The sequence below is a fragment of the Pan troglodytes genome, chromosome 10, assembly GCF_028858775.2.
Source record: "Pan troglodytes isolate AG18354 chromosome 10, NHGRI_mPanTro3-v2.0_pri, whole genome shotgun sequence".
Lineage (NCBI taxonomy): Eukaryota > Metazoa > Chordata > Mammalia > Primates > Hominidae > Pan > Pan troglodytes.
The window spans coordinates 116,187,579-116,214,836 of record NC_072408.2 but is presented as its reverse complement, the minus strand read 5'-3'; the positions used below and the strand labels follow the sequence as shown (position 1 = coordinate 116,214,836).

Below are 27,258 nucleotides of genomic sequence, written 5' to 3'. Positions count from 1 at the left end.
GTTGGCCAGGCTGGTCTTAAACACCTGACCTCAAGTGATCCGCCCGCCTTGTCCTCCCAAAATGCTGGAATTACAGGTGTGCGCCACCACACCCAGCTGCATCCTGTATTTTTATCTGTTGAATCTGGCCACTGTATTCTGCAAACACCAAAAAATTAGGAATGTTTCCTCAGTCCCAGGGGGAACTATCAGTTCTGCTGCAAAAGCACATACCTCGAGGTCAGCTTCCGTAAAATCAATGACAGAAAAGGCGTTGGAAACAGTTTTCCAGTCATTCTTGTCACTAATGGATGACTCTTTGGCACAATGACCCTGTTGACAAAAAGTTTGAGTCACTTAATGTCATTTTTATAGGGGCAATTAAGCATGTCTATTCCTCTCTGAAGATGCAAAAGCTAGTCCTATATAATGTACTGAATTGTGAATCAAAAATAGGTTTTACTCTAATTGTCTAGCATGTAATGATCTGACAACTGTTGCTTTTTTTCAAATTTATTTGGAATTTTGTTTAAAAATCTCTGTTCTGGGAAAACATTCCAAGTTACATGTAAGTGGTATATCTTTTTGTATGTGTTTTTAAACATAGTTTTCTTATCATTTTTGCTAAATAAATTGAAGCTGTTTGTCTCAAGAAATATCTGCTGAAATATGCAGGAATATTAAAGTGCTTAAAATCAGAAACTCCTGACTCACTTAGAGATTGCCAACAAAAATTTCACTGCAGGACTAGACGAAAGAAGCCTTTCCCGCAAGGAAACAAAAGGTTAGCATTTAGAGAAACAGAGGTTTTGTGAAAATGATCACAAGCAGAGATTTTCCCCATGAACTCCAGAAGTTGTCTTTTAAATAACAGACTGATTTAAAGAGAAAACATTCTAGACAAATGTTTTGTATTATTTTGCTTTTGTGGTACAGGGTGTTCCTAGTTTCCTAATTATCTGAAGATCTGTTTTCTTAAAAGATTTCTTCATTGCATAGGGGAAATCAGATGTGTCATACCATGAAAATATTTCCTAGTGAAGTGACTGATATAAAAATTTTTTTTTACATATGTAACTAACCTGCACGTTGTGCACATGTACCCTAAAACTTAAAGTGGCCGATATAAAATTTGCAGCCTCACAAACCTTCCCGCACAACCAGCAACATCTGCTCCTGCCCCTGAAGGGATGGGTCTATGCAAATCAGTCCCTCTCCAAAACCTGTTGGTTTGAAAGCAGTGCAAATATACTGCAAAGTGAAGCCATAAAGTTTACCAAAGTCATGAGAGATCATGAAATTGGTTTTAAAATAATAGTGGCAAATTGCTAGACCCATTTCCAAAGCCCCTGATGTATAAAGATCTAGTTGAATTAATGTGGCCATAAAAAAATCTACAGGAATAAAGACACGATATATTCTGAAAGAGAAGGATTTATCAAAGGGTTAGAGAAGCCCTTGGGAAAATGGATGAGGCCTCAAATATTTTTACAAATTGACCCTTTCTGGTCATGCTATGGGAATACAATCATGATGCGACCATACAACTTTGTTGGGAAAATTAAGCCCTCCAAAAAGAAAAAAACATCACATTTGATTTATTCTTTGTTCTAGTAATTAGTTGAGTTTGCTTAGTATAAAATTAGATTATGAGATTCTTTTCATTATTTACCTTCATTTTTCTTATTTCTATTTTTAAAATACATTTAGAGATGGGGTCTTGCTACATTGCCCAGGCCGGTCTTAAACTCCTGGACTCAAGCGATCCTCCTGCCTTGGCCTCCCAAAGTGTTGGGATACAGGTGTGAGCCACCGTGCCCCAGCCTGCCTTCATTTTTCAAGGTGAACTTTTATCAAGGCTTCTTTTCTTCCATGATTTCTAGAAAGTGTTGATCCTCGTTTTATGAGATTCATTTTATAAGACCTCATTTTCTCTCTTAAATGATGCCTTCATCTACATTCTACAAGGTGGCCTCCATTCAAAGCCAGGCCAAGTGAGAAGAGAAAAATAAAAAAATGTTGGGACTAAAAAGGTGTTAATGACATCAAATGCTGAGATGTGCCTTACAATCTGGGCATTGTAGGACGCTAGTGCAGGCTGCAGAAAAACAAGTATTGCAGGGTTATATTCTGACAGTCCATTTTATAACACTAGACTCTAGGCTTGTTTATAGGAATAGCTTGAACTATTTCTGTAAGGTGGTGTGTTCATTTGGCAGCAAACATTTGTCAAGGTGGAAGGCAGGAATGCGGGAAAAGATCTTTTCAAAAGTAGTTCACAGTGGCTCGTGCCTGTAAACTCAGCACTTTGGGAGGCTGAGGCAGGCGGATCTCTCGAGCTCAGGAGTTTGAGACCAGCCTGGACAACATGGAGAAACACTGTCTCTACAAAAACTACAAAAATTAGCGAGGCATGGTACCTCACATGCCTGTAGTCCTAGCTACTTGGGAGGCTGAGATGGGAGGATCGCTTGAGCCCAGGAGGTCAAGGCTGCAATGAGCCATTATTATGCTACTGCACTCCAGCCTGGAGGACAGAGTGAGAACCTGTCCCAAAAAAAGAAAAAAAAAAAAAAAGGTAGTTTGAAAGCAGAATGAGATAGCATAGGTTTGGGACATAGTTGGACAGTGAGTTTCTATCACATCCAGATCAGCGCTCCTCACTTTGGCTGTACGCTAAATCACCAGGAGGACATTTAAAATAATTCTGATGCCCAGGTCCTACCCAGACCAATGAAATCTGAATCTCTGGAGGGTATGGCCCAGGCATTTGTGTTTTTAAAGGGCTCTTCAGGTGATTCTAGTTTCAGCCAGGGATGAGAACCACTTACCTAGACATTGGTTACTTTACCAAGGTGATATAGCTGCCAGGCATAAGAGGAGATGGATTAGATTGCTTGTGATATATATATATGGAGAAATCAGCCAATAGGACACATAGCAGGATGGTAATAGAATGTCTCAAATATCCTACAGGAGCACGTAGAAACACCTCTGATCCCCTGCTCCAAAGAGTCACCAAAGCCAGGTGCTGGTCCTTCCCACCTGTGAGAGGTATTTATACAGCTGGGGGTCTCGCTCGAGTCCCAGGTAAGACAGGCGCTCCTCTTCGCCACCTGCCAGCAGCTGGTAGAAGATGTGGAAATTCCGCTCGCCTTCGTTTTGGTAGACAACTCGGGACTTCTCTATCAAGTAACTGATGATATGCCCACCTACGGGAATGCCCTTCAAAACAGAACAAAAATTGCAGCAGTGACAACAATCAAACCACTCTCTTCCTGGCATCTCCTGATGGCCCAAAGTTCTAAGTTTGAATGAAGTCTGATCTGATCAATCTTCTTTCTTTTTTTTGGACATATCAATCTTCTGTCATTAGTATTTCCTGGGTTCTGTTTACAAAAATTTTTGCTTACCCCAAGAAACTATCATGAAGATAGTTTCTATGTCTTTTTCTAGAAGCATGATTGTTTAGGATAATGATCCCTCACTATTTAATTTTTGTATATGCAGAGGGGTAGTGGTCAAAGGTCTTTTTATTCATGTTGATATCCAGTTGATCTGTGCCATTTATTGGAAGATGATCTTTTCTCTACTGAATCATAGTGATGGTTTCGTTGTAAATCAGCTGACTGTACATGTGAACTCTATCCTTTCTGGACTTTATTCTGATCCATTGTCTTCTTTATCTATCCTTGTGTCAATATCACACTGTCTTAATTAATATTTTCAATAATATATCCAATAAAGGATTTTTATTCCAGTATATATAAAGATTCTTGCAAATCAATAGGAAAGAATTGACAACCCAATTAAAAACGGGCAAAAGACTTGAATGAAAAAGAAAGCCTTTAAGTGGCCAAGAAGCAAAATGTCATTAATCACCAGGGAGATACAAACTTAAATCACAGTGAAAAACCACTATATCCCACCAGAATTTCTCAAAAGGATGAACAATATAAATGTTGGCAAGGGTATGGAGCAACCGGAACCATCATTAATTATCCTAACACTGCTTTGCTGGTAAGAACCCCACAATTCCACTTCTTTAATCCAATGTAAATCTACTAAAGGGCATGTGCAAGGATGTTCAAAGTGCTATATGTCACGGTCCTAAATTGCAAACAGCCCAAATGTCCATCAAAAGTAGAACAGATAAGTTGTGACATAGTCATATAATCAAAAAGTGAACAACTGCTACATGCAAGGACATGGATGAATCTGACAGATACGTTGATTGAAAGAAGCCAGGCACAAAATAGAACATACTGTGTAATTTCATTCATATGCACTTCAATGACCAGTGAAATGAACCTGTGATCACAGAGGTCAGAACAGTGGGCAGTGGGAAGGGGGAGTGTGTTGGGGAAGGGCAGGAAAAGCTTTTGGATGTTAGAATTTTTAAGAGATAGGGTCTTGCTCTGTTGCCCAGGCTGGAGTGCTGTGGCCTGATCATGGCTCACTATAACCTCAAATGCCTGGGCTCAAGCAATTCTCCCACCTCAGCCTCCCAAGTAACTGGGACTATAGGCATGCACCACTGTGCCTTACTATTTTGTTTTTGTTTTTTGTAAAGACGGGGGTCTCACTATGTTGCCCAGGCTGGTCTTGAACTCCTAGACTCAAGCAATCCTCCCACCTCGACCTCCCAAAGTGCTGGGATTACAGGTGTGAGTCACCATGCCTGGCCTTCAGATGCTAGCATTTTTTTTTTTTTTTTTTTTTGAGACAGAGTCTCACTCTCTTGCTCAGGCTGGAGTGCAGTGGCACAATCTGGGCTCACTGCAACCTCTGCCTCCCAAGTTCAAGTGTTTCTCATGCCTCAGCCTCCTGAGTAGCTGGGACTACAGGTGTGCGCCACCACACTCGGCTAATTTTCATATTTTTATTAGAGACAGGGTTTCACCATGTTGGCCAGGCTGGTCTCGAACTCCTGACCTCGGGTGATCTGCCCACCTCGGCCTCCCAAAGGGCTGGGATTACAGGTGCGAGCCACCAGGCCTGGCCTGGATGCTAGAAATTTTTATGTCTTGATCTGGGTGGTGGTTACAGAGGTGGACACATACATAAAAATTCACTGGGCTATCCTCATGTTTTACGGCCTTTTCAGTATATGTGTTGAAGTTTCAAAAAAATTTTCAAATATGCATAGCTATTAAATTTCTTTCCAAATCCACTCCACCAGAGGCCCACATCCCAGCCTCTGGGAAATCCTTGAGCCAGTTTGTCCTCAACATTGAGCTCCGTGCTCATACAGCTGCTGCTCCCCCATGTGTCATTTTACCACTTGGAATTATGAGCCCTTGAGAATTCTGCCTTCCTTTCCTGCTTGCCTTAGCCCCACTTCTGTGTCTAACACAGCTACGCTCATTCACCTACACATTGTCCATGGCTGCTTTCATGCTACAAGAGTGGACTTGGGTCATTGCGACTGTATGGCTGAATGGCTCACAAAGCCTAAAATACTTACTATCTGGCTGTATCCGAAAAAGAGTGCTGGCCCCTGCCAGGTAAGCAGGCATGCCTAAACAATATATTGTTTACTTGTGTCTTTTTTTTTTTTTTTTTTTTTTTGAGAGGAAGTTTCGCTCTTGTTGCCCGGGCTGGAGTGCAGTGGTGCCAACTGCAACCTCCACCTCCCAGGTTCAAGCAATTCTCCTGCCTCAGCCTTCCGAGTAGCTGGGATTACAGGCACACACCACCATGAATGGCTAATTTTTTGTATTTTTTTTTTTAGAGATGGGGTTTCACAATGTTGACCAGGCTGGTCTTGAACTCCTGAGCTCAGGTAATCTACCCACCTTGGCCTCTCAAATTGCTGGGATTACAGGCATGAGCCACTGCATCCGGCCCTTGTGATTTGTTTTTAAGCTTAATGGAAAAAATGATATCATGCTGGCATACAGTATGTTCCCAAGACCCATCCACATGAGGTGTAGCTGTGGTTTGTTTGCTCTCTGCAGTGTAATGCCTGTTGGTGTGAACACACCACAGTGTAGTCATTCTCCTGTCGATGGACATTTCAGTTCTCTCCAGATGTGTTGGTGCTGTTCAGTCCGTTTACTTGCTCATGATGATGAGCAGTGCTCTTATGGACATGCTTACGCATCTGTAGAGATATCTCTGGAAGCGGGATGGTTGCACCTTAGATTATGTTTTTTCAGCTTCTTAAGATAGCATCGTATCTCTGGTACAACCCATTTTCCAATAATTTTCCAATATTTTACACCCCACCAGCAATGTGTAAGAATTCCTTATGATCCATATCTTCATCAACACCTGGTATAGATCAGACTTTTTAGTTTTTGCCCATCCAGATGGTATAAAATGTTATCTCATTGTGGTCTTTATTTGCATTTCCTAAAACAAGCACTAACCCTGGATATTTTTTTAAATAGCTTGAGCCAAAAAATGCCGTTCTCCCCTTAAGGGGCCTTGGCTTGGGTTCCGTCACTGGCAAAATAAGGGGTCCCCATGAACCAGTAGTAGGAGCTTCAGTGTACCTGAAAATCAAATTGTATATCCATGTATTTCCCAAATCTGCTGGAGTTGTCATTCCGGAGCGTTCTGGCATTTCCAAAAGCCTTGGAATACAAAGTGTCATTCACTGTCATTTAAGCTCACCATGCGTGTCAAATTTCTGACCCCAAATAATACACTTATTACAAAAATGGAGGAGAGAGAGCGGAAGGAGCCAGGGAGGAAAGGCATGCTTTATCTTCTAAGAAGGAATCGCTAACTACAGAGAATTTAATGCCAAACACTAGATCTGGACCCGGGGAGAAAAGGGGAACAATATCTTCTTCCTAGAATCCAATTAGGAATATATTGGAAATGGTCTCAGGAGGGGTACATAGAACCCTAGCCCCATGCTGTTCTAGAAGGTACAGTGGACAGCCCCCATCGCCAGACCCCTTTTTATACCACGTTGCTCTGCTCAAAGGGTCCACTGGGAAAATTCCTTCAACTATAAACATCTTCATTTATAGAAAGGGCCACAAAAACACAGGAGAAAATGACTTGTTCAGCAAGTCAGTGAATTGCAATAGTGGAAGTAATCATAACCAAAATAATTTTAACTCAATAATAAGAAAACTATTAATAAATAATACATTATTTTTGGTGCTTCCTAATTCTGCTGTGTGTTTTTTGTGCATCTGTTTCACTTAAGCCTCAAAACTTCTTAGGCTGGGTGTGGTGGCTCACGCCTGTAATTACAGCACTTTGGGAGGCTGATGCAGGGAAGGTCACCTGAGGTCAGGAGTTCCAGATCAGCCTGACCAACATGGCGAAACCCCGTCTCTACTAAAAATGCAAAAATTAGCTGGGAATGATGGTACATGCCTATCATCCCAAGTACGTCCCAAGTACAGCTACTTGGGAAGCTGAAGCAGGAGAATTGCTTAAACTCAGGAGGCGGAGGTTTCTGTGAGCCGAGATTGTGCCACTGTACTCCAGGCCTGGGTGACGGAGAGAGACTCCGTCTCGGAAAAAAAAAAAAAAAAAAAAACGAAAACAAAACAAAAACCAAATGTCTTAAAAGGTAGGTACTATAAGCAGACCCATTCAACAAATGGGGAAATGGGCTTAGTTCCAGGTCACACCCTTAACTGTGACACTATCTGTGTGACCTCTTTTCTTAACAGTGACCTGCCCATTTTGACTGACCTGCCCAGACAGGATTTGTCTCACTTAGTGACCTCCCTGAACTCCCTTCGACTGGTCCCCAGAGATCGCTTACCTCCAGCACTGGGTTGGAGAACAGCAGTCTGTCACGGGCTATTTGTAGTGACTGGGTCATTGGGCAGGTCACTGCAAAATACTCGAGAATTTTCTTGGAGGCCTCTGTTTTCCCTGCCCCACTCTCTCCAGAAATGAGGATGAAATGGTTATTTAGTTCAGCACACATCATTCGGTAAGCGTTGTCGGCTATAGCGTAGCTGGAGGAGGAGTGAGACGGAAACAAATTGGTTTTAATGGTACTTCCCTTGACTCTGACACCCACCAAAGAAGAAAAATGAGGTGCTCCATCTCCAGGAAGCCACATCCAGACTGTGGTACAAGGACAATGAGCTCAAACACATATCAAACCCTTTCCATAGGTGGGGCACAGTGGCTCATGCTTGTAATCCCAGCACTCTGGGAAGCTGAGGCGGGTGGATCACTTGAGGTCAGGAGTTCGAGACTAGCCTGGCCAACATGATGAAACCCCTTCTGTACTAAAAAAAAGATACAAAAATTAGCCAGGTATGGTGGTGCACGCTTGTAATCCCAGCTACTCGGGAGGCTGAGGCAGGAGAATTGCTTGAACCTGGGAGGCAGAAGTTGCAGTGAGCCAAGATTACGCCATTGCACTCCAGGCTGGGCAACAGAGCAAGACTCTGTCTCAAAAACAACAACAACAACAACAACAACAACAACACAAACCAACAAAAAACAAAACCAAAAAACCCAAACCCGAAAAACAAAAAAACAAAAAATCCTCTACCACGACCCACTGACTAATCAGATATAGAGTGTACTAGATATCAAAACTCAAATAGTAGAAGAGCTAAAAGGAAGAATTTGAGTTTTTTTTTTTTTTTTGAGATGGAGTCTCGCTCTGTCGCCCAGGCCAGAGTGCAGTAGCACGATTTGAGCTCATTGCAACCTCTGCCTCCCAAGTTCAAGCGATTCTCATGCCACAGTCTCCCGAGTAGCTGGGATTATAAGTGCGCACTACCACGCCTGGCTAATTTTTTTATTTTTAGTAGAGACGGGGTTTCACCATGTTGATCAGGCTGGTCTCAAACTCCTGACCTCGTGATCCACCTGCCTCAGCCTCCCAAAGTGCTGGGATTACAGGTGTGAGCCACCGCGCCTGGCCTGAAAATATTTTTTAAAGTTCACCAAATTTATGTTTTTAATCCATCAACATGTTTTATAAGAATAAGCCAGCTACTAAGTTACATCTCCAAGAGACGTTCTATTAACTCTAGGTGAAAATAACAATCTTGTCTAAATACTAAATAATTCAATTCAATAAATAGAGTAAGATCTCATGTATTTTTTCCCTCAAAACCTAGAATACTAAAAATGGAGTGGCAGGAAACCAAAGAGATTAACAAACTTCAGTGATATCTTTAGGACAAGAGGTAAAACTATGAGAAGCGTTTTATCTTCAAGATCAGACACCAAAGCATGAAGGTATCCCAGGAATATAACCTGAATACCAGGCAGAGTTCCAAAGCCATTTCGGCTTTTAATACATGGTGGTGGCTGGGCATGGTGGCTCACACCCTGTAATTCCAGCACTTTCGGAGGCTGAGGCAGGCAGATCGCTAGAGCCCCAGGAGTTCGAGACCAGCATGGGCAACACACTGAGACCCTGTCTCTATAAAAATTACAAAAATTAGCCAGGGTGGTGGTGTGTGCCTGTAGTCCTGGCTACTTAGGAGGCTGAGGCTGGAGGATCACCTGAGCTCTGGGAGGTGGAGGCTGCAGTGATCCATTACTGTGTCACTGCTCTCCAGTCTGGGTGACAAAGCGAGACCCTGTCTCAACATATATATGGTGGTGATGCAGAAAGGCTTATAAGTGCCTTAGAAAGTGGAATAGCTGAGTCACCAAGACAACAGAGGCAGAATCTAAATATTAGCCTAGAAGTCAAGAGGGAGAAAAACTAGAAAATTCAGCAAAGCCTGGGCAAGAAAAAATTGCTCAACTTTCCTTTTTTTTTTTTTTTTGGTAGTCATTGTTTTGAATGTTAAATAACTATTAGAACATTTGACCAATCAGGCATAGTGATAAACAAATGGCATTATTTAGCAGAAAATATGGGTTATACGTTATTTTCAAATACAAGGGAAATTATTTAAAATGGTAAGGTTTTAAGGCCTAAAAATGTACTCAAGTTTGTGAAAACTGATATCAAAGTGGTTATATTTTCTAGCTTCTGTGAAATGGCTCTAGAAACTCTGAATTAATGTGTAACTAACCAGTAATCTCTAACTACATGCAAATTTTTATTTCAGTCCCTTTTAATTAACTTCTGAATTAAATGAGAAATCTAAACAGATTGTTTTTACAGAGTCAGTTACATGTTAAGAAGGAAACATGGTGTTTGGAGACAAGAGATCTGAGTTCAGGTGAATAATTCTACCCTGTCAGCTTATAGTGTTACATAAAAACAAATTCTGGCCATACTGCAGGCGAGTATGTATTTTCAAAAACTTGCATAAAACAGAATAAAATGTTGTGTACTAAAAATATAATCACCATCTACAAATTATTATTACCATAGGTTATACATAGGGGAGAGGAATGAAGAAATTTGCACCTCTTAAGCTTCCACAGCCCTGGGAAGTTTCTACCAACGGCAGTCCTCTTAGCCGCTGTGACACTCAGGCACCAGTAGATGGCACTATAGCAACCCTCTTCCCGGAGAAGACATCTCTCCAGCCACACTTAAATTTCTCAGCAGTTACACACAGGTTGCACCTCTTTTCATATTTAAGCTGAGATTCCATAAAGACCCTCTAAAGTTTTCTACTACTTTGGAATACTTACTTCACAAGAAGGCAAGGGCTTAAATGAGGTACAGAACCTAATAAACATGCATCAAGGATTTAGATGGATGGATGGATGGATGTATCGATGGATAGGTAGGTGGATGGATAGGTAAATGGATGGATGGATAGGCGGATGGATGGATATGTGGATGGATGGATAGATAGGTGGATGGATAGGTGGATGAATGGATGGGTGGGCGGATGGATGGATGGATGGATGAATGGATGGACAGATGCGTGGTGAGAAGGAAGGAGAGAGAGGAAGGGGAAAAAGAAAAATCCTCCTAGTGATGATCCTGTGGATGCTACTTACACATGTGGTGGCAGTTCAAAGAAATTGACCCCTTGATAAAGTTCCATCTGGCTCACAGTGTAGATTCCGAGCTCCTGGTATGGATTCACAGACACGAGGAGGGTGCCAATATATGTCTAGAGAAATGGACCAAAGCACAAGTGAGGAATTCTGGGGTGCAAAAGACTGTCACACATGATGATCCCCATGTGTTCATTCCACATGGAGGATTTAAAATGATAAATCAGGCGGGGTCTCTGCTGGGAGCTTACATGGCAGGTGTATGAGGGAGACAGCAGACAAACAGCTGAGGAATGAAGACAGCTGCAGGAAGAGATCAGTGTTAAGAAAGGTGTACATGGCCGGGCACGGTGGATCATGCCTGTAATCCCAGCACTTTGGGAGGCTGAGGCGGGTGGATCACAGGTCAGGAGATCGAGACCATCCTGGCTAACATGGTAAAACCCCATCTCTACTAAAAATACAAAAAATTAGCCAGGTGTGATGGTGCATGCCTGTAGTCCCAGTTACTCGGGAGGCGGAGGCAGGAGAATCTCTTGAACCCAGGAGGCGGAGGTTGCAGTGAGCCGAGATCAGCCACTGCACTCCAGCCTGGGTGACAGAGTGAGACTCCGACTCAAAAAACTAACTAAATAAATAAATAAAAAGAAAGGTATACATAGCATAACGAGGGTACAAACAATAAAAGCAGGCCATATTAGCAGGCATGGGGAAGTCTTCTTCTTCTTCTTTTTTTGAGACAGAGTCTCACTTTGCTGCCCAGGCTGGAGTGCAGTGGCTTGATCTCGGCTCATTGCAACCTCTGCCTCCCAGGTTCAAGTGATTCTCCTCAGCCTCCCATAGCTGGGATTACAGGCATGCGCCACCACCCCCAGCTAATTTTGTATTTTTAGTAGAGATGCAGTTTCACCATGTTGGCCAGGCTGGTCTTGAACTCCTGACCTCAGGCGATCTGCCTGCCTCGGCCTCCCAAAGTGCTGGGATTACAGGTGTGAGCCACCGCGCCTGGCCGGGAAGACTTCTTTAAGGAGGTGACACCTGAGCAGAGCTTGAAGGAGCCAGCTGTAAACAAAGTAGGCAGGAAGGGCATTTCAGGCTGAAGGGATACATGAGGCAGGCTAGGGGCATGAGAGGCCATTGTGGTTAAAGCCCGAGTGAGGGCAGAATGGAGACTAGCAAGAGAGGATGTCGAAGATGGAGCAGGCTCAGATCATACAGGCTCCGTGGGCTCCCATGAGGAATTGGGGTTTTATTCTAAATGCAGTGGATGGCAGAGATACCACACTCCCCTATTGAAATAAAATACCTGCCCTACAAAGATTTCATGATGAAAATGCCAAAAGCAATTGTAACAAAAGCAAAAATTGACAAATGGGATCTAATTAAACTAAAGAGCTTCTGCACAGCCAAAGAAACTATCACCAGAGTGAACAGGCAACCTACAGAAAGGGAGAAAAGTTCTACAAGCTATCCACCTGACAAAGGTCTAATATCCAGTCTACAAGGAATTTAAACAAACTTACAAGAAAAAACAATCCCATTAAAAAGTGGGCAAAGGAAAATAAACAGACACTTCGCAAAAAGAAGACATACATGCAGCCAACAATCATATGAAAAAAAGCTCAACACCACCGATCATTACAGAAATGCAAATCCAAACCACAATGAGATATCATCTCACACCAGTCAGAATGGCGATTATTAAAAAGTAAAAAAATAACAGATGCTGGCAAGGCAGTGGAGAAAAAGGAAGGCTTTTACACTGTTGGTGGGAGTGTAAATTAGTTCAACCATTGTGGAAAACAGTGTGGCGATTCCTCAAAGATCTAGAGGCAGAAATACCATTTGACCCAGCAATCCCAAAGAAATATAAATCATTCTATTATAAAGATACATGTACATGTGTGTTCACTGCGGCACTATTCACAACATCAAAGACATGGAATGAACCCAAATGCCCATCAATGATAGACTGAATAAAGAAAATATAGTGCATATACACTATGGAATACTATGTAGCCATAAAAAGGAACGAGATCATGTCCTTTGCTGGGACATGGAAGTAGCTAGAAGCCATTATCCTCAGCAAACTAATGCAGGAACAGAAAACCAAACACTGCGTGTTCTTGCTAATAAGTGGGAACTAAATGATGAGGACACATGGACACATTTGTGGGGGAGGGGGGAACAACACCCACTGGGGCTTGTTGCGGGGGACAGAGAGCATCAGGAAGAATAGCTAATGCATGCTGGTCTTAATACCTTGGTGATGGGTTGATCTGTGCAGCAAACCACCACAGCACGTTTACCTATGTAACAAACCTGCACATCCTGCACATGTACCCCTGAAGTTAAAAGTTGAAGATACAAAAAAAGAGAAATACCTCCCTAAACTATTACACATGAATGGACAACTTTAAGAGGGGAGCACGTAACCTGATTTATGGTTCTTAAAGGTCTCTCTGGCATTGAGTGAAAGTAGGATGGGTGGGCCGGGCACAGTAATCCCAGGACTCTGGGAGGCTGAGGCAGGTGGATCACCCAAGGTCAGGAGTTTGAGACCAGCCTGGCCAACATGATGAAACCCCATCTCTACTAAAAATACAAAAAAATTAGCCAGGCATGGTGGCGGATGCCTGTAATCCCAGCTACTTGGGAGGCTGAGGCAGGAGAATTGCTTGAACCCGGGTGGCGGAGGTTGCAGTGAGCCAAGATCGGGGCCACTGCACCCCAGCCTGGGCGACAGAGTGAGACTCCATATGAAAAAGAAAAAAACCAAACAAACAAGAAAACAGGATGGGTATACCTACAAACCTCCTAAAATTGGGCAAAACACTCCCGCTACTGGCACTTATATTCCTAGATTTCAACATTAAATTCTACTCATATTCAAGTTTTTCAAGTACTTACTTATATTTATAATATAACCACTAACATAAGGCTTTTGAAATACAATTATGAATAAACAAAGAGCTCCAAGCTCTTATATAGAAAAAAAATTAATATACTCCTTGGAAAATACATCTGGTATTCTCAGATTCTCAGTGTGTAGCTGTTTCAAATACAGGATGCACTAAAGTATATATTAAGGTTATGCTAAAATAGCTGGGTGTGGTGGTGTGTGCCTGTAATCCCAGCTACGTGGGAGGCTGAGGCAGGAGGAGTGCTTGAACCCAGGAGTTCAAGACTAGCCTGGGCAACTTAGCAAGACCCAACTCAAAAAAAAAAAAAAAAGATTACGCTAAAATCGTTCTCCAATCTCCAGGACAAAAATCAAACAGAGAACCAAAGCAGAGAAGTTTCACTAAAACCCCATATTACTTCAATCAGTAGAAATTCAGGGTGGAAGACAGTTTCTGAAATGTATCCGTTCAAATCAGAAACATTTAGCTTAATCGCAATGATCCTGTCATGCCATTTGTACTTCTCTGTACCATGCTATTTTTTCCTTTTCCTGTACATAAAATTAGTTTTTCTATTTCTACAATTAAGGGTGATAATTATGAAAGTTAGGCTCTAGGATATGTACTCTAAGAAACACCTTGTTTACTTCTTCTGGTATCCTTGGTTTCAACATATAGATTAAGTCACGGGCAGCATTACAAACAAAAATAGCTATAAGACAATTATTTTTAAACCACTTCTGTCTAATTTACTCTTGGCAAAAAGCTAATAAAATCTCAAAAAATTAAATAATTTTAATAACACCCACGACATACACAGGGACACTATGAAGTTTACCCTAGAGGAATTTACCTGAAAAACGACCCTCAAATCAGAGTGTGGTGATAAATGGGAATTTAACGAAAACTAGCTTTTGAATAAAAACTAGATGTGACAAGATCAATCTGAGAAGTTTGGTAAGTGCTGCATTCTCGACCCTTGACCATTCGTGGGGTGTGGTGGACAGCTCTTATTTTTGCCTGCTTGGTATCTCTGCCCCTTTCTCCCAACAGAGTCCTTTGGGGAACCCTCTTCCCCAGCTCTCTGCCTATACCGTCCAGGGCTCCAACTCCACCCCTCACCTTCAGGGGCAGGCCTGGTAAGAGCCTGGCCAATCAGAATAGTCTTCATTTCTAGCCATGAGATTGGTTCAGAGACAGGCACATGACCGAAAGTGGGCCAATCAGAGCTGATCAATGTCAACTTGGGCCATTTACTAGAGCTTATCCCCAGAGTATTGGCTCGCTTCTCGGCAGCAACCCTAAGCTGATAAAATGACAGCCTGGATCTGAGGGCAGCCATCTTGCTGCCATGCACTTGAGAAAGAAATGGATGCCTAAGAAAGCAGAGCAGAGATTGAGAAGGAGTCGCCAGACATTGTCTGAAACCCTAGATCTAGTCCCGGGACCTACAGTAACAGACATGGACTGATTCCTTTTAGTGACTTAGGCTGGTGTAAGTTGGGTCTCTGTCACGGGCAGCCATAAACGTCTTAGCACAAAGGATCGAAGTGCATCTAAGAGTGGCGCCTCAGTATCTCCCTTTAATGTCTAACCTAATAGAGTGCTATTATTCGCACTCATCAAAGTCGTGAAGGCAAGAAGGGAACAACCACCCTAGAAAAACAGCTGAGAAGTGGGTCACGTTACGTATATGAGGTTCTTGCTGAAACGCTTGCGGAGGTTGTCGACAAAGGCAGATTCGCTGGTGTACGCGTCCAATAGCACAAAATCCTGAACCCCGACCTTGTCCCGGGCAGTCAGCGCCCCTTCCATGTGCAGACGGATGTGTTTCCTCCTCACGTCTTCTTTCTACGGGAAATAGAACATTCTTCAGCAGCTCATCTATTTGGTAATATCTATTACACGTCTAATGCATGGAAATAACAAGATGCTAAACCCTGGGATAGTAGAGAGCCAGCATTAAATTATGCCGTCTTCACTTAGAGTTTACAATATGGTTGGGGATACAAGATCATAATCATAAAAAATAGGAATAGCAGCAGCTGATAGGAACCAAGTGTTTACTGTTAGGTACTATTCTAAACACTTGACTTATACTGTTTCATTTGATCTTCATTCTGACCCTATGAAATACTATTATGATGCCCATTCTACAGATGAGAAAACTGAGGCATAGGAATGTCATAAGCCACGCCCAAAATCTGCCAAAAGACGCAGCCAGAAAATGAACCTAGACAACATACCCAGACTTGCTTTCCTGACAACCATGTACTCAATAAATGTTTTTTTAAAATTAATGTTTCCTTTATGTTGATTAGTCAAGCTTGAATTTTTTCTTTTTTTTAAATTAATTTTTCTTTATTTCAGTAAGTGTTAATTGTGTAAACTCACTTTGTAATTCTCACATGGGTGGTGAGGAGTTTGGGCCAGAAAGGGAAATTCTTGCTACAGAGGAATATTTAAGGAAGGACAAACTTGGAGTGTTCCTCTCCAAGGATGGGCTTCAGACGTCACTGGAGAAGGTGTGGCTACAGCCCATTGGATGGCAAAGAATCTCACCAGGATACCAGGGCCAGAGCTGGTTCGGTCACTGGGCAGGCACCAGGCATGACCTTCCTGAGCACCCGCGCTGCTGGATGGGAGACCATGGAGGGGGCCAAGGAAATCAACCTTCCAGGGCTCAGGCAAGCTGCGGCCAGAGGGCAGGTGTGTGTTGGGAGAGGGAACAGGAGTAGGTATGAAGCCTGGAGTGTGTAATGTCTGCATCAGGAGGGCTGTGACAAAGTGGTCACCAGGCCCTTGGCCAGAGCTGTGAGGTCACTGAGAGACTATGTGCTCTGGGCACACAGTTAGTGTGTGTCCCCCCCACATACCACGTGCAGCAGAATGTACAGTCTGAAAACAAGAAAAAGCAAAACATAGCAAAGGACATCAGGAAGAGAAGCCGCCTGCCTTTGCAATGTCCCTCCAGTGCCCTCTAGTGACAAAAATGACATTGTGTTCACTTTAAGGAGAAATGCCTAAAGCGTGCAGTTTGTTATTGCTCAGCAGGTAATGAAGGGTGAATTTGGATCTGAGAGGCAATAAATTGACAACTGGTACATATGGATATGCAAAGGTCCTAGCATAGCCAAATTAACCTTGCAAAAGAAAAACAAAGCTAGAATAAGACTGTGTTTAATAAGACTGCGTCTCAATTGATTTTCACTAGAGGTCCCAAAACAATTCAGCACAGAAATGGAAAACATTTCCGTCCAATGGTGCAGGAACAACTAGATATTTATAAAGAAAAAAAATTGCAGTTGTGTGTGGTGGCTCACAGCTGTGATCCCAGCACACTGGGATGCTGAGGCAGGAGGATTGTCTAAAGCCAGGAGTTGGAGACCAGCCTGGGCAACACAGGGAGATTCCCATCTCTACTTAAAAATATATAAATAGAAAAAGAAAGTAAAAATGCATTTCAGTCCCTATATTACATTACACTACACTACACTACACACACACACACACACACACACACACACACGAACTTGAGATGCATCTTAGACCTAAATGCAAATTTAAAATCTATATAAAGCTACTGGAAGTAAACAAGGGGACCATCTTTGTAACCAGGGGAAGGCAAAGTTTTCTTAGATGAGAGCCAGGAAGAAATAATAATAAAAGACACAAAATAAGAAATCAGACTTCACCAAATATAAAGCTTCTCATTAGAAGACACTGTTAAGAAAATAGGCAAGTCACAGAACAGCAGAAAATATTCCTAAATTATACAGACGCAAAGAATTTGTATCCAGAATAAAAGACACCTACAGTCCAATAATAAAAAGACAAACCCAATGAAAATTTGGCAAAAGACTTGAATAGACACTTCACAAGGGAAGATAGACAAATTGGCAATACACACATAGAAAAATGGTCAACATTGTTAGTCATCAGGGAAACACAAATTAAAACCACAATGAGATACCACCACAATAGTTAAAATTAAAAACACTGACAACACCAAATACTGGTGAGGACGCGGAGCAGACAGAATTCTCTCGCACTTCTGGTAGGAATGCAAAGAGAATCACTTTGGGAAAAAGATCTGGCAGTTTCTAATGAAGTTAACCATGCCTCTATTCTTTGATCCAGCGATTCCACTCCTAAGTATTTACACAAGAGAAATGTAAACATATGTCTACAAAAAGACTTGAACATGAAGTTCAACTCATGCTCAACTTTATTCAGAACGGCCCCTAACTGGAAACAATCCAAATCCCCATCAACTGGAGAATGGCTGTGGCCCATCTGTACAATAGAAGGAGGACAGCAATAAAAGAGAAATAACGGGTACACGCAAGAGCATGGATGACTCTCACAGACATTATGCTGAGTGAAAGAGCCCAGACACAAAAGAGTCGTACTGTAGGATTCCATTGATATGGCACACTGGGACAAGCAAAACTAATCCACAGTGAAAAATCAGAACAATTGTTGCCTAGTTGAGGAGTTGTCAGGCAAATGACATTTTTGGAGTGATGAAAACATTCCATATCATGATAGGGCTGTGGGTTACATGAGTATATCTATCGGTCAAGATAAACTGTTAAAATTGTGTGCATTTCACTATATGTAAATTTTATTTTTGAAAAACAACCATAAAAAATAAGTGGGGAAGAGGTAGGGATTGGCTGGAGGTGTGAATATAAACGGAATGGCAGAATGTTAATTGTTAAAGCTAGGTGGTGGGTAGAGGGGGATTTATGACACTATTCTGTTTACTTTGCATAAATTTGAAGTTTTCCATAAAAAAAGTTTTAAAAAACAGAATGGCCACCAGATGTCTCCCTACACTAGCCAAATGGAGCTAGAAGAGCCTTAATCACTAGCAACCTAACATTCAAAACAATGCATTTAGATCAAACAATATTTTAGTGATTTCAGGCTGGGCGTGGTAGCTCGTGTTTGTAATCCTGGCACTTTGGGAGGCCAAGGCAGGCGGATCACTTGAGCCCAGGAGTTTGAAACCAGCCTGAGTAACATGTTGAAACTCTGTCTCTACTAAAAATACGAAAACTAGCTGGGTGTGGCGGTGCGTGCCTGTAGTCCCAGCTGCTCATGAGGCTGAAGTGGGAGGATCGCATGAACCTCAGAAGGCTGAGGCTGCAATGAGCCATGATTGCACTGCTACACTCCAGCCTAGGCAACAGAGTGAGACAGTCTTAAAAAAAAAAAAAAAAAAAAGAAAAGAAAGAAAGAAAGAAACATTTTAGTAATCCCAAATATTTCCATGCTGTACCACATATAGCATAGCATAATGATTAAGACGCTGGAACACGAGCATTTCCAAGTTCAAATCCTATCTCTGTTACTTCCTGGCAGTATAATCTTGGGAGAGTCCCAAGTCTCTTGTTTCATCTCTATAAAACAGAATTATAATTGTACTTACCTCATAGGGTTGTCAGTTTCACCAGAACCATGTAAAGCACATGGAACCCTGCCAGGCACAATTTAAATTCAGTAAGTGCTTGCTTTTGTCATCATTAGTATCAATAATCACGATTATTAGAAATAGAAACACAGTAAAGCAAGTCTGCTGATTAGGAGTCAATGAGCCTCTATTAAATTGGAGGTGGGTTGGTGTCTGAAATAATGTCTGGAGCTGCACCCAGAAATATTACTGCAGTCAGGTTGCTGCAGGTGGAGGATGCAGAGATTAACCAAATTTCTCTCTTAGCCTGGTCCTAAGGATGGGAGGGTGGGGTACTCCTGCAGTCAGCCTAGGAACTGATGTGACTTGAAGCCCAAAGAAATTTGACAAAACCTTGTAGATTAAGGAACATGACAATGATTTTTAACTTGCAAGGGTCAAAGCACACTCCATTCACTTCAGACTAGAGTTTTGTTTATTGCAATATTTCAGTTCTGACACCTCGATTCCTTTGTTGATTTCCAGTTATCTTTTAAAGGGCGTGAGAAAACGAGAGTGTCCCAATAAGAGTGACATGGACCGTCAAAGGGATGAATATTGGGACATAAGGGAGAAGGGTAATCAAGAAGTTGGAGTGATTCAGCCTTGACCAAAAAGATGACTAAGAGACTTATAAAGAGAGCATTAAATCCAGATTAAATAAGAGGGAGGAAATTAAAGAGATCTTCAATTACACCTAAGAAAATTAAATTAAATCAAATTAAGTTACATCTAAGAAAGAACTCCATCTTTGGGGTGATAAAACTGTGGAGGATCCTAACTGTGCATAACCATGGTGCAGGGATCACAGATTCTGACTGTTACAGGGTTCCAGCAGGTACCATGACTGAGTCAAGCTGCCAGGTGATGGGGACTGGGTTAGACTCGGGAATGAATGGCCATCTCTGGTGTGTAGCTACTGTCTGGCTCCAGCTGGTTGACATCAGGCACAAATATAGGGCCTGTGTTGCCAGAACTTCCGATTATTTAAGTCAGAAGTTCGGAATTACACACCCAGTCCTGTCATACAATTTACCCTTGCAGGACATTATTTTGCAGCCTCTGCAGCAAGCCACTCTTTGTCTTGGATGGTTTAGACCTGTTGCTCATCTAAAAGCAAGGGATTCAAGGAAACACTCAAACCAGAACCATCGTTTTGGAAGTATCATGTACTCAGTGATGATCTGATCATCTTCTACATAATCTAATGCTTGACCCAGTATGTGGAGTCGGGGTGGGGAGATGACAGGGAGGCCACAGTATGTGGAAAGGTGGTGAGATGCCATGGTAGAGGCAGAAATGCCTGCCACCTATTCCGTGGACTTCCCCACATTTACAAACTCCCTTGCAGTTAGGTGGAGTTGCTTGACTACTTCCGGCCAACTGGCTGTAAATAGAAGTGACATTTGTGTAAGACCCTTCCAGTGTTATTAGAACTTCTTTGATACTGCAATGACTGAGAATTTCTTTTGCTGAATGGACAAGCCACAAGATCAAAACAGCCTGGATTCCTGAGCCATCACATGGAGGAGAGATGTCTTGAAGAGTCATCCACACCCACAGTAGACTTTGTGTACGTAAGAAATAAACTCCTGTTATGGGAAACTTCTGAGTTTTGGGGCTGTTTGTTATTGTAGCTGAAGACTGCTTATCCTGACTAATACACATGCGGAACAGAACTTTTCCACTGGGAGGACAGCAGTTTGAATGTGAGCCACAGTTCTCGCATGTTAAACTTGGCCAGCTGTTTTGGCTACTACCCTAAAGTTCTGGAGGAAGAGTAAGGGCTATTTTTTAAGGGGAGAAGAGGGTAGATGATAAGCCTTGAAGCTGTCATTTTTGAATTTTATTTGAAATGTCAAAATCCTTTGTTCAAGGGAAATGTTATAAGAAACCTTAATATGTAAAATTGAGGAAAGCAGACCTTTCTGATTGAAGTAGGGGGTGAGAGTTTCACTGGGCTGCCCCACAGAAACATGGGAGAGGTTCTGGGGAAAGCCTAGGGCAGAGGAGAGTTTGCAAACCACTGCATAGCCCCCGAGCCTTTATTGCCCAAGCACCATCATTTGAGCACTTCCTTCTCATGTATTGTCATTGTCTGTGTACTGCCAGTACTATTTTTTACTTCATCTTTTCTTTATATTTATTTTTTATATATTTATATATTTATTTATACATATTATTTTAATTCATATTTTTAAAATATATTTTTCCTGTAAATATATATATATAAAGATATTTTGAAAAGTTCTCATACACAAAACTAACAAAAGTACAACAAACTCAATATACACAGCTTCAACAATGAACGTATGCCTTCCCCTATTCCAGCTGTGTTTCACTACTCCCCCAGCACTGGATTATTTAGAGGTAAATCACAAAACATTATATCGCTTTATGTATAAATATTTTAGTAGGTATCTCTAAAACATAGGAACTCTAAAACTATACATGCACTTATATACCTATATGTAATCACAACACCATTATCATAAAGAATACCATAAGAATTCCTTAATACTAATTATAATACCTAATGTTCAAATTTCTCTAATTATATCTATATTTTACAATCGGTTTGCTCAAATCAGGATCCAGACAAGGTCCACACATTGCATCTAGCCAATGTGTCTCTCAAGCCTCTTTTGTTCTATAGGTTCCCTCCATTTCTTTCTTGCAATTTATTCATAGAGAAAATTGGACAATCTGTCTTGTAGAATTTCTCACATTCTAGGTTTTGTTAATTGCATTCTTAAGGAGTCATTTAACACGTCTGTCTTTCTCCTGCATTTCCTGAAAACTGGCTGTTTGAATTAGAGGTCCAATCAGATACAAGATTGATTGGTTTTGCCAAAAAAAAAGACTTCATAGGCAGCATATTATACTTCCAGAAGGAGACACATGAGGGCTGGCTGTCTTTTCAGGATGTCAGTGTTTTCTGATACACACTACCCAAATCCACATTTTCTTAGGAGTTTGATATTCCAGTTCTATCAAACCTTCTTCATTTATTAGATGAGACTGTTCTATAAAGAGAAATCTCCCTTATTAACTGTTTGGTTGCCCTGTGGTACAGTTTGCAAGGGAAAGGCAGGATAAATGTTTGATTTGCTAGTTTTCAGAATAATGAGTTGGTTCCACTGCATCCTCCCAAGGTGACAATGAGTTTTTAATATCATTACAAATTAAAGGTTTATATGTATTGATTATGTTTCATGCCATGATAGTTAACTTTTTTTTTTTTAAGACAGAGTCTTGCTCTGTTGCCCAGGATGGAGTGCAGTGGTGTGATATTGACTCACTGCAACCTCCGCCTTCTGGGCTAAAGCAATTCTTGTCCCTCAGAGTAGCTGGGATCATAGGCATGAACCAAGTATCTGGGATTATAGGCATGCACCACCACACCCAACTAAGATTTTGTATTTTTAGTAGAGACGGGGTTTCACCATGTTGGCCAGGCTGGTCTCGAACTCCTGACCTCAAGTGATCCACCCACCTTGGCCTCCCAAAGTGCTGGGACTACAGGTATGAGCCACTGCGCCCAGCCAACAGTTAACCTTATTGATGCCCAATTTATCCCAAATTTGGCCAGTGGGAATCTATCAAGTAGGCTCTTGAGTAATTTTTAGTTTAATTAATTTATTATTGTTATTTTGGAGATAGGATTTTTACTCTGTCATCCAGCCTGGACTGCGGTAGTGCAGTTATAGCTGTCATACCTGAGTGATTCGAGTCCTTCTGACATGGCCTTGTCTTTATGAGCTTTCTTGCTTATGAGGATGCTGAGTTGTTTCAAAGCTTATTTATTTTCAACCTAGACCTTGAATCTGTCTTTTCTCCAATGAACTCTGGTTTATTTGAGTGGGTAGATGGTAGCTGCCACGTTCATATCCTAGGAGTGGTCATTGCTGCAGGGTTAATCATTGTTTCTAGACCTTTTCAATAGCAGAAGAAAGCATTTTAAAAATAAAATATATTATGAGTTTATTCTGATTCTATCAATTTAATATAGAATGAAGAGGTTTGAACTTAACCTTAGTTTTCTGAGACAAGAGTCTCGCTCTGTTACCCAGGCTGGAGTGCAATGACGTGATCTCACCTCTCTGCAACCTCTGCCTCCCGGGTTCAAGTGATTCTCCTGCCTCAGCCTCCTGAGTAGTTGGGACTACTGGTGCGGGCCACCATGCCTGGCTAATTTTTGTATTTTTAGTAAAGATGGGGTTTCACCATGTTGGCCAGGCTGGTCTCGAACTCCTGACCTGAAGTGATCTGCCCAACTTGGCCTTCCAAATTCTGGAATTACCAGTGTGAACCATCACACCCAGCCTTAACCTTAGTTTTCTATCTCTTCTCTTTTCTCCCATCCAAAAATTCTAGTTCAATGACATGAGCAGTGTTTCATTGGCTTTATTAACAATATACACACAACAGTCTCAAAATAATAATACCAACACTGTCACCAGTGGGATTACTGAAAACCATCTAAAACTTTTTGAATTCTTTGTCCTCAGGGTAAACTTCACTGGAATTGTAGAGACACATTACTGTGTTTTTTAGGTTCCCTTGAAATAGTCAATCTCTCTTTCTATGCTAGCAACCAGATGTACATTTTTTTTTCATTTTACCATTTATGTCAGGGGATTGATTTTTAAATTTAATTTTGTTTTATAAGTATGTAAAATATTTAATGATGCCAAGGAATAAATTAGGGCATATTCAGAGACCTAGCTCCTGTTCTTACCCTTTCCTCTGCATTCTCATCCTCCTCCTGTAAACAACTATTTTTTAAATGTTAAAATTGGTCTGGGTGCGGTGGCTCTCATGTGTAATCCCAGCACTTTGGGAGGCTGAGGCAGGAGGATCACTCGAGGCCAGGAGTTTGAAACCAGCGTGGGCAACAAAGCGAGACCATATCTCTACAAAAAGTAAAAAATGAAATAAAAATTTTAAAAAGTTAAAATTGCTGGCCGGGCGTGGTGGCTTATGCCTGTAATCCCAGCACTTTGGGAGGCTGAGGTGGGCGGATCACGAGGTTAAGACATCGACACCATGCTGGCCAACATGGTGAAACTCCATCTGTACTGAAAATACAAAAATTAGCTAGGTATGGTGGTGAGTGCCTGTAGTCTCAGCTACTTGGGAGGCTGAGGCAAAAGAATGGCTTGAACCTGGGAAGCGGAGGTTGCAGTGAGCTGAGATTGCTCCACTGCACTCCAGCCTGGCGACAGAGTGAGACTCCATCTCAAAAAAAAAAAAAAAAAAAAAAAAAGTTAAAATTGCTAAAACAGTTTCTTTTTTAAATATAAGCAATTTACATGTAGATTTGTTTTCCTCTTTTCTTAGGCTAATGTTTGCAAACTATATATGCTATTTTTCAATCTTGTCTTTTTTGGAGCTCATTTGGGAGTTGTTTAGAGAGATATTCCTCATTATTTTTTAGAACTGCAAAGTATTTCACTATTTGTGCTTACTATATTGCAGTTTACTAAAACAATCCCATAGTGAGGGATCATAACTAGCCTCTCTCTGATAGAAACTGACAGAAACCAATAGCAAAAAACCCTCAATAGCACATAGAAAATCAAACACCACAATCAACTAACACATGTAGACCGTTGCACCCAACAACTGGAGCATATACATTTTAGTTCAAAAGCACATAGAACTTTTTAAAAATGGACATTATTCCCAGCCATAAAGTAAATCTCAAGTTTCAAAAGATTGAAATCCTACAGAGCTGAATCTGATCTAACCCCTAAGTCAGCGCTGTCAAATAGAATCTTCTGACATGATGAAAATATTTGATAGCTTCACTGTTCAGTACAGCAGCCACTAGCCACATGTGTGGCCTTTTAGCACTTGAAATGTGGTGAGGCTGAGGAACTGAAATTTGTATTTAATTTTGATTTATTTAAATTTACATAGCCATAGGTGACCAGTGCCTAGTACTCAGGGAGCACAGGTTTAGATCTAACTTCCAATTCAAAGGACAGTAAGGAATGGAAGACATTAAACAATGCTGTAGTATACCATCACCTAAATCCAGAGTGGGAGACGCTACAGGAAAATCTAGTTACTTTCTTCAACATTTGTTGAAGGAAAATACAAGGGAACCTATATTTTAAAAGAGAAAAAAGTAGAAAATACAACTCAAAACCACAATGAGATACCACTTCACACCCACCCCTATCCCTCCCTCCCTCTCTCTCTTGCTTCCTCTCACACCATGTAATCTCTCTACGTGCTAGCTTCCTTTTACCTTCCACTACGAGTAGCCTGAGGCCCTCACCAGGGAAAATATCAGATAATAAGTGTTGGCAAGGAAGTAAAAAATTTAGAACCCTCATCCATTGTTGGTGGGAATATAAAACGGTGCAGGTCGGGCACAGTGGCGCATGCCTGCAATCCCAGCCTTTTGGGAGGCCCAGATGGGGGCTTGAGCTCAGGAGTTTGAGACTAGCCTGGGTAGCACAGTGAGACCCCATCTCTACAAAAATGAAAAAAAAAATTAGCTGGGTATGGTGGTGCACACCTGTGGTACCATCTATTTGGGAGGCTGAGGTGGGAGGATTGCTTAAGTCTGGGAGGTCAAGGCTGCAGTAAGCCGTGATCACACCACTGGACTCCAGCCTGGGCAAAAGAGTGAGACCTTATCTCAAAAAAAAAATAAAAAGAAAAAAGAAAAAAAAAAGAAAAAGAAAATGGTGCAGCCACTTTGGAAAACATTCTGGTAGTTCCTCCAAAGATTAAACAGAGCTACCATATGACCCAGCAGTTCCACTCTTAGGTATCTACCCAAGAGAAACGGAAACATGTCCATGGTGTGGTGATGACTGCACAACTCTGCAAATATACTAAAAACAAGTGAACTGTACACTTTAAATAGATTAATTGTATGGCATATGAATTAGATCTCAATAAAGCTGTTATTTTAAAAAAGAGATGAAAAAGAGTTATCAATAGTCACAACGTATGGCATAGTGGTTATGTTTTTAAAAGATTCTGTATCACTTAGAAATAAATACTGAAATACGGAGGAAATGACATTGTGTCTGGAACTGTATCAGAGTAACCTGGCTATGGGAAACAAATGGGGAAGGAGGTAAGACATCACTGGCCATGAGATTATCATTCTGGTGGTGAGAGTTACTAGGAGATTCATTATACTATTCTTTCTACTTTTATACAAAGCTTATCGGTTGCATGACTTATAGAATGTTTATTTTTCATAATACTTATTTAAAACATTTCACAATAAAGTTAAAGATTCTTTAGGAATAAATCTAATAGAAGATATATAAGACTGCTATAGGAGAAAATGATAAGACATTATTGGATAAACAGAACTGATAAAGCCATAGAGGCAGAATGCAGATTGGTGGTTGCCAAATGCTTTGGTTTGGGTATGGTTTGTTCCCACCAAGTCTCATGTTGAAACCTGATCCCCAGTGTTGGAGGTGGGGCCTTCTAGGAGGTGCTTGGGTCATAGGCTCCATCCCATGGATCCCTCATGAATAAATTAATGCCCTCCCTCAGGGTGAGTGAGTTTTCACTCTATTTGTTCCTGAAAGAGCTGGTTATTTAAAAACAGCCCATCAGGTGATACCTCCACCTCCTCTCTCTTGCTTCCTCACTCACCATGTGATCTCTGCACATGCTAGTTTCCCTTTATCTTCCACTATGAGGCCCTCACCACGTGCAGATGCCCAATCTTGAACTTTCCAGCCATCAGAATTATAAGCCAAATAAACCTTTCTTTCTTTATAAACTATTCAGCCTCAAGTATTCCTTTATAGCAACACAAAATGGACTAAGACAGCAAGAGATGGTGGGAGGGAACATGAGTGGAAACTGCTTAATGGGAAGATATTTTACTTTGGAGTGATGGAAATGTTTTGAAACTATAAAGAAGTGGCGGCTGCACAATATTGTGAGTTTACAAAATGCCACTGAATCTGATTACTTTAAAACAGCTAATTTTACATTATGTGAATTTCACCTCAATACATTTTAAAGGAAAACAATTAGAAGAAATTAAAGAACAATAAAAGGGTATAC

The 27,258-nt window shown here is 41.3% G+C and overlaps 1 protein-coding gene across 1 annotated transcript in view; it reads right to left on the bottom strand.

Moving 5' to 3' along the window:
• MYO1H (myosin IH) overlaps nucleotides 1-15,590 on the bottom strand; it is a 59,874-nt gene extending 44,284 nt beyond the window's left edge. Inside the window, exons 1-6 of the mRNA XM_016924149.4 lie at nucleotides 15,432-15,590; nucleotides 10,840-10,955; nucleotides 7,718-7,916; nucleotides 6,480-6,560; nucleotides 3,025-3,204; nucleotides 214-312 (exon numbers count right to left, since the gene is read on the bottom strand). Of these exons, the coding sequence (XP_016779638.2) occupies nucleotides 214-312; nucleotides 3,025-3,204; nucleotides 6,480-6,560; nucleotides 7,718-7,916; nucleotides 10,840-10,955; nucleotides 15,432-15,557 (801 nt within the window). The 5' untranslated portion in view covers nucleotides 15,558-15,590. The remainder of the gene's footprint in view (nucleotides 1-213; nucleotides 313-3,024; nucleotides 3,205-6,479; nucleotides 6,561-7,717; nucleotides 7,917-10,839; nucleotides 10,956-15,431) is intronic.
• Nucleotides 15,591-27,258: the final 11,668 nt, after the last annotated feature.